Consider the following 7639-nt stretch of genomic DNA (forward strand, 5'->3'; position numbering starts at 1 on the left):
TAAGAGGATTCATTTCTGGAGACTCTTCCATCTTGCAACTTGGCTGGAGTGCTGACTGCTTGAAAAATTAAAGGTCACTGCAATCTGGTTTGAGGTGGAAGTTTTGTTACTGCATAGCAGCTCCTGACTCTGAAACAGATTGTGTTGTCACTACACATGTGTCTCCATGGACAAAAGAAGTTAACAGGGCTACTGAGTAAGCAAATTTGAACAGCATGAAGATTCCTTGATTAGAGACATGTGATTACTTGTTTTTAGCGTGGAGTCTTACATCATATTAGTGTGAATAATGGGTATCCTATAGCTTCTCCAAACTAGCATGTGATTTGCCTTAAAATTAGTCATGTTTGCTTTCTCTAATCATTGGTGTGTGGTCAGAAATGTAACCTTCAGTGTTTCCTAAAGGATTCTTACCAAGCTTGCTTAATTTGAAATGCAACTGACAGTTACTTGTGTAAGAAAATTAGCAGAACCTGGTCTGGTAGTTCCCTCTCTCAATGAATTAAGGCAGTGTAGTTGTATAGGACTGAAGTGTGGGGCTTTGACCTATTTGGCCTACCATGTATGTGCAAACAACTGACTGAAATTTCCCCCTTCTGATTAATAGCTATGATTTTAACCAAAAGAAGAGACTATCCAGGCAAAAGCTGTAACACTGTGAAGTCTTTAAAAGCATCCGCAGCATTTGTATGTTTATCTCAATAAACTTTTTAGCATATTATGAATAAACAGCCTATAACAACATGGTATTGCAGTTAGAGAAACCAAAATGGGTCAAAAATAAACAAGTCTTCTAGATATCTGTCTGGTCATCTAAGGATAATACAATAACTACTAGTGATGGCTCCAGAATCAGATGCCATCTGCCTTTAGTAGCTGGAGACAATAGCAGGAAGGATAAGTGTCCTTGCCCACTATGGGAAAGAGGATGCTGGACAGGATAGGCCTTTGATCTAGGCCAGCAGGACATTTCTTATGGGGTGAGTAATAGTTGTTAGGACTGGATGAAAAATTTTCTCAGTAATTGGTCTCTGTTACTTAGAGGTATAAAATTTCTGATGACTAATTATAATCTGTAACCCTCATAAGGACATGAAAAGGTAATTACTACCTGTTGCAATTAAGGACATCCTGTGTAATAGTGTACAAATCCATGGTCATTACTAATCAATTTTCTGTTGTGTGGAGACTCTGTTTATTCATGTTCAGCTCTTTGAGAGGTTCATATGAATAGTACACATGGGAACTGCCACAAAATCTTCAGGGTACTGAACTATAAACCTATTCAGGGTGCATGCCAGCCAGCCATACTCCCTATCGTCCTATCTCCCACATTTTTTCTTTTCCCCAACAATGGTGACCTGTGACTTCTGGGTGCCCCCCCGCGCACACACACTAAAGTCTTTCTTAAGTTTCCTCATATTTGTGCAAACTTCAAGGTTTGCTGAAACCTTCCTCTTTTTTGTGTATAGTGTCATTTGGCTGCATGAAGACCAGCATATGAAGAGTGTTTGCTGTTCATATGTAGCACGTCTTCAGACTTCCAGCATCTACTTTGTTCACTTCAAGCTGCATGGATGGTAGTTAGGTGCTAAACAGTGACTCACACCATAAATACATCTAACAGCATGAAGTAAAAAGGTGTCTCTGAACTCATAGCATGATGCAGGCAGGGAGGGATAGGAGTGACCTACAACCTTTTTTTAACATCTTGCCTGATGAAGAGTTCTCAAAAACTTGCACATTTTTGTGACTTTTGAATTAGTCTAATAAAGGTATGAAACTAATATGGATTTTGAAAGTTTTACACCCAAGACAGCTGGCTTTGTTTTTTGTGTGATTTGGACAATGCAGAATTTAGCTATTCAGCAGTGGGACCCTACACTGGTGAAAGAGGATTTTATATTGTGTGAAGTTGGGGCTCAATAGGGTAAAGCTATTACAGCCTTGTTAAGGATTTTTTTAAAAATCAGATTGGATAGTGTCTCTTTCCAGACCCTCACCATTCTGGTCACTTCTCTGCCTGCTCCAGTTTGTCCATGTCCTCCTTCAAATGTGTGGTGTCAAGTATAGGTATCATTGGACAGCTGCCAAAGGCCCATACCTTTGTGGGGAAGAACCACCTGGACTATCATTCTTTCTCATTGCAAACACTTATTCATTTGTCTCTGGTTTCTGGCTCAGACAAGGCTAGTGAGAAGAATCAGAAAATGTCACTAGCTACAAGTCTCTGCCAGTCAAGCAAGCAAGTGGGTTGGGGGATCAGAAGGGACGAGAAGCAAAAGCAGCAGGGGACATTGTCTGTGAGAAGATAGCTTCACTGAGGTGGTCTTCCCATGGGTCCTCAAAAGGCTGCAGCGGATACTGGAGGTGCCCATATATCTTCTTGATCTGCACAGAGTCCTTTCAAAATCCAGCCTCCTCTTTAGTCGGCGACTAATTAATTTTTTTTAAAATGCCAACGTTCCTCAAGCTGCACTAGGCAGAAATGGCCACTGCTTGGGTGACAACCGGGCTAGAAGGTTGCTGCTCGGGCTATGAGCCAACAGACGGCGCTGTCACATCGCCTTGTTCGCCCCGCCTCTCTCCTCCGAGGGCGGGGCGCGAGGTGGCTTGGCCGGACTTGGCCGCGGTGGTGGCCGGGATCCTGGCGGAGTTAGCGGCCGGCTCACTGAGGGAGAAGACGGGGCTGGCGATGGCGGGAGGCGGCAGGAGCTGCGCGAGCCCCGGCGCCCGAAGCAGGGTATGATGGGGCGTTTGGGGTGTTAGAGGACTCTCGTCCTGTCCCCGGCCCGGTATGGCTGGCCTCATCAAGAAGCAGATTCTGAAGCACCTGTCCAGGTGAGCGTCGCCCGAGGCCGCCGGCGTGGCGACCCCCGAAGTGCGCGGGCAGTGGGGGAGACCAGTCGGCCGCGGGCGGGCGGGCGGGCGGGCGGCAGGCGGGGGGGGACGGGCAGGACGCAGGCTCTGAGAAAGCAAGAAGGGCGAGAGGAGGAGGAGAAGGAGCTTCATGTGACCCCCCCCTTCCGTAAAACGTTCTTTATCCCTTGTGTGCTTCATCTCCCCCCTCCCCCCACTCCAGTTGTTGTTTATTTCTCTTGCCTTGTGTGGCATTCGGTCCTCCTCCTCCTCCTCCTCCTCTGCTGGCTTTCGACCTCCTCCCTCGCTAACCTTATCCTCCTTTAGGACTAAGAGAAATTGTGCTGTTAGTATCAACATTTAATCCTATAGTTCTAATTATCATCATCATATTTTCTCATTGTATTATATTATGCTGGCATATAATCTCTGCTCTAGGGAAGATTAATATTGACATGGACTAACTGAAGGCTGAATATTTTTCCTTACCTGTCAATTAAAGAAAAGGGCCTGAGGTTGCTGGTTTTATGATCTGTGCAGAAGCTTCCATCTCTTTGGCTTGTTTGTTTAGTCCTCCTACTAATGTTTGGCAGCTTTTAAACTCTTGAAAGATGTTTTGCCACTTTGGTGTTTTCTTTGAACTTGAAGAAATTGCTATGGGGGTAGTTACTGTTTTTGAGTATCAAGAGGGCAGGATTGTGGGCAGTTATCAATAAAGAGAGAAATGCTTGCATCTAACATCCTAATCTGATAACTGGAAAAAAATGCCAGGAACTTGAGAAAATCGTATGTTAGGATGACCAGTCAACATACTATATTTTTTAAAGCATAAAGTTGAGGGACTAGGATTCCCTAGTTTTGAGCCTTCTGTGCAAAATTCACTTTTAGTGCACAATTTTCACACCACTTGTTAGTAAGTTGCTGATATGTCTCGATGTTGCTAATGTTGGTTTGGAAAACATAGTATGAAGGTCATGGATGCAAAATACAATTTACTAACTTCATTTGGGAAGCAGAAAGCCCCCATATGGATAAAAGTCATTTTATGCTTATAAGGTTAACTGAAAAGCTGAAATCTAGAAGGTGAAACAACTTTTGGTCAAGGTGAGGGTTCTTTTTTAATGTGAACTGTTGAAAATTGCCCAAGTCATATTATTTTCTCTCAGTACAATCCTCTAATACCCAATAGCATGGTATCCAGCTTGCACATGGAGGGCAATGGAGCACCTTGCTGCAAGGTAACAGCTGTGCTGCTGGTTTTCCTCCATTCCTTGTCCTTATCCAGCTTGCAGGTACAGGAGAAAAAGAATTCAGATCAGTCAGGCAATGTATGACAGTTATATCCCACCTTTCCTTTAAGGAGCTCAAGGCGTGAGACATGGACTTTATTGTGCTTCACTCCTATTTCCTCACAACAAGTCTGCGAGGTAGGTTAGGTTGAGAAAGTGTGACAGTTCAAGGTCACCCAGTGAGCTTCATGGTTGTGGGAGGATCCGCCACAGGCCTAATCAGTCACTCTAAATATTATCTTACATTGGGTGGGTCTGCACCCAGTCATGTTGTCTTATTTTCTCTTCCTGCATGTACCAATTGTGATCTACCTAATTAGCATAATTACCCATGAGAAGCATAGGATGTCATGACATGTCTGCCTGGTGAGGGTGGCTGACTGGGATGATTTGCAAACTACCCTAAAACCCGCAGCTTGTTCTAGGGTTTCAAAATGGTTTATAAACCACTCCAGCTGTCCTCCCTCACCCGGTTTGGACATTATGACAAGTTATAACCAATGAGGGTGATTATGTTAAGTAGGCAGTTTGTAACTGGTACTTTCAGGAAGGAAAGCTGCCTAGGAAGGCCTCTGCAATTATAGGCGGCTTAATAAATATATGTAAATAAAGTAAACCACCATGGCTCATTTTCCCCCCATGATCATGCAAACTGATCAATGTGTGATCCTGTACTAGTGCGATACAGCATAGAAGCCCTTATCCAACTAATAATTTACATCAAAATTAAATTGGAAAATTGACAGGGTAGCATAGTTATGTTTGAATGGTATTAATTCCTGATTGTCCCTGACAGGCACTCCAGTTCATACTTTTAGTAAATGTCTGTGCTGCCTTTTAACCTTTAAAAGTGGCCATAAAGATAGTTTGCATAAGGTTGTTTAAAAATACAATAAAACAACCAAACTGCAAAAGAGCCAAGACAGAAAAAATTATAGGAAGGTGAATTATACAGCCATATTCCATATGACAGATGACATTTGCTGTGATTGTGCTAGCTGGAAGGTGAATTTCTTTTTTCCAACTACAGCATATTGCTGTTCAAATGCTGGGGATATATGCTATCCCTTTAGTGGAAGTATGTGAGTCAAATAAATAATAATGTCAACTGTACAACTGTTGCATTGAAGCATTGTTAAGATAAATTTATTATGAGAAAAAAATGTAGACTGGAAAGGCCTTTGGCACAGAACTTGAGCCATAATTTAAAGCATTAGCTCTTACCTGCTAAATCTGTTATTTAAAAGTGTTTTCTATGATTGATTTGGCATCTTGTAGAAGAACACATATGCCAGTGAATATATTCAGTGACTCACCACTGACTTGCTAAGAGTACTGCTGCTCCAGAAATTGCACAAACACAGGAGTGTAGTTCTGATAACTTAGGCATTTTGTTTCTCCGTCTGCTCCTGTTTTGCTAGAGAATGCAGGAAAATATATCAAAACTGTCACAATATATTAAAATAGCAGATAGATGTGCTAATCAAATCAGATTTTTAAACTTGTGCAAAAGGACATGATACTTCCTGCTAAAGGCTAAACAGTATGTATATTACATAATTTTTTTGTGAGTGCAGAATGTCAGATATGATATACAAAACTTACAGCAGAAGCTACAGATGTATTGCCTTTAGAACATAGTTAAGTCCTGTTTAGGGCAAAAGCGGGGAAGGGAAAGGAATAATATTGTTGATGGCAGAAAGAAGATTAGTAGATTGCAAAACATATATAATTATCACATTATTTGTTATCCAATAGCAATGTTCTTTTATATTAGGAATAGGGAATGTGTGACTTTCCAAGCATTGGCCTACAGCTCCCATCATACCCCACAATCAGTTATGCTGGTTTTGGCTGGTGGGAGTTGCAGTCCAAGACCATCTAGAGAGGCACACACGTTACCTTACCACTGGCTGATAGTGACCTGGTTTACACATTGCAATTTGTGGGTTGTCCAATTCCTGGATTGCTAGAGTAGAGCAGGAGCAAGCACAAGTGCTACTTGCCATACTTCTCATGGTTTTCTGCATTACATATGGCCTTGTAAATAACCCATGAATACGCCATCCCTAAGTTCTTGTCATAGCATACAAAACCAGAATTCTGGGTTGTTAGGGTTACATAACTCAGGATTTTAATCTAACAGCAAACCATGAATGATGATAGCCATGAAATGTGAATCGAGTCAATATCAATAAAATATTAAAATACAACAGGCAATACAGAGCAAGTAAATTTAGTGTGATTCAATACAGCCTTTGCAAAAATAAATTTAGAGGACTGATTCAGGAAGAGAGAGATACTAATGTTTCTTGGTAGGAACTTTCCAATGGAAGGTGCTAAGCCAAGCTGTGGAATTTAAAGATAAGGCAGAAATTTATTGAGGAAGCGTATTTGTGGATAGTTCCATGAAGAAAACCTGAGTGCGCAACATCAGCCAAGGTGGCAGAGCAGCAGAGGCACAGGCTGGGAGAGAGGGCTGAGTGGCCAGCGGACTGGCGAAGGCAAGGTAGGAGCTGGGCGGGGGAGCAGAGGGCCAGGAGCAGCGGAGAGGAAGGGGGTGGGGCCAGAGGGGCTAGAGCAGCCGGGAGGAAGCGAACAGGCGGGGCCACCGGCCTGAGGGACTGATAAGACCGCGCTCAGCCACTGCCACCCTTTTGGCTCTGGCCTCTTGGCAGAGCAGCAGAGCAGCAGAGGCACAGGCTGGGAGAGAGGGCTGAGTGGCCAGGGGACTGGCGAAGGCAAGGCAGGAGCTGGGCAGGGGAGCAGAGGGACAGGAGCAGCAGAGAGGAAGGGCGTCGTCCCTTGTCTGCGTCCCTTGTCTGCGTCCCTTGGCTGTGGCCCTGGCACCAATCTGGAGCTGGGAAACAGGTTCTCTCCACTTGGGGAGGCTGGGGCTGATGAGGCCTCAGGGGACCAGCAGGACCCCCAGCCTGGGACGTCAGGTGGCAAGGGGGCCACTGCAGGAGAGGTGAGGGCCAGGGCACAGCTGCCCACCAGCACCGGGAGGCCACGGCAGTGGGTGATTGTTGCTGGGGACTCCCTGCTGAGGGGCACTGAGGCGGCAGTGTGCCGCCCCAACCTGGAGACAAGGACAGAGTGGAGCGTCTTGTTCACTCCGGGGGTCACCAGCCGCTGGTGATCCATGTGGGCACAAACGATGTGGCCAGGCAGGGTGTGGTTGGGACCACCAGGGACTTTGAGGCCTTGGGGAAGAAACTCAGGCAGCTGAAGGCCCAAATGGCCTTCTCGTCAATCTTACATGTCTGAGGATTTGGGCCAGGAAGGTACAGGAGGGCCTCCGAGGTGAACGACTGACTTAAGGTGTGGTGCCAGAAGGAACGCTTCGGGTTCCTCGACCACAGCACTCGGTTTCTTGCCAATGGACTTCTGGCAAGGGATGGGTTACACCTTATGAGGATGGGGAAAAGGTCCTTTGGAGATGCTCTAGCGAGCTTCATCCGGAAGACTTTAAACTGAGCCGGGGGGGG

At 44.8% G+C, this 7639-nt stretch overlaps 1 protein-coding gene across 2 annotated transcripts in view; it reads left to right on the plus strand.

The window, feature by feature from the left end:
• Positions 1-2629: 2629 nt before the first annotated feature.
• The window catches only part of UHRF1BP1 (UHRF1 binding protein 1), a 67323-nt gene continuing 62313 nt past the window's right edge, over positions 2630-7639 (plus strand). Inside the window, exon 1 of one of the 2 annotated variants that reach the window (XM_044444618.1) lies at positions 2630-2841. In XM_044444618.1, the coding sequence (XP_044300553.1) occupies positions 2798-2841 (44 nt within the window). In that variant the 5' untranslated portion in view covers positions 2630-2797. The remainder of the gene's footprint in view (positions 2842-7639) is intronic. The other variant, XM_044444600.1, reaches the window with a different exon arrangement.

Source organism: Varanus komodoensis, unplaced genomic scaffold (assembly GCF_004798865.1).
Source record: "Varanus komodoensis strain SLA01 unplaced genomic scaffold, ASM479886v1 scaffold1, whole genome shotgun sequence".
In the NCBI taxonomy this organism is placed as follows: Eukaryota; Metazoa; Chordata; class Lepidosauria; order Squamata; family Varanidae; genus Varanus; species Varanus komodoensis.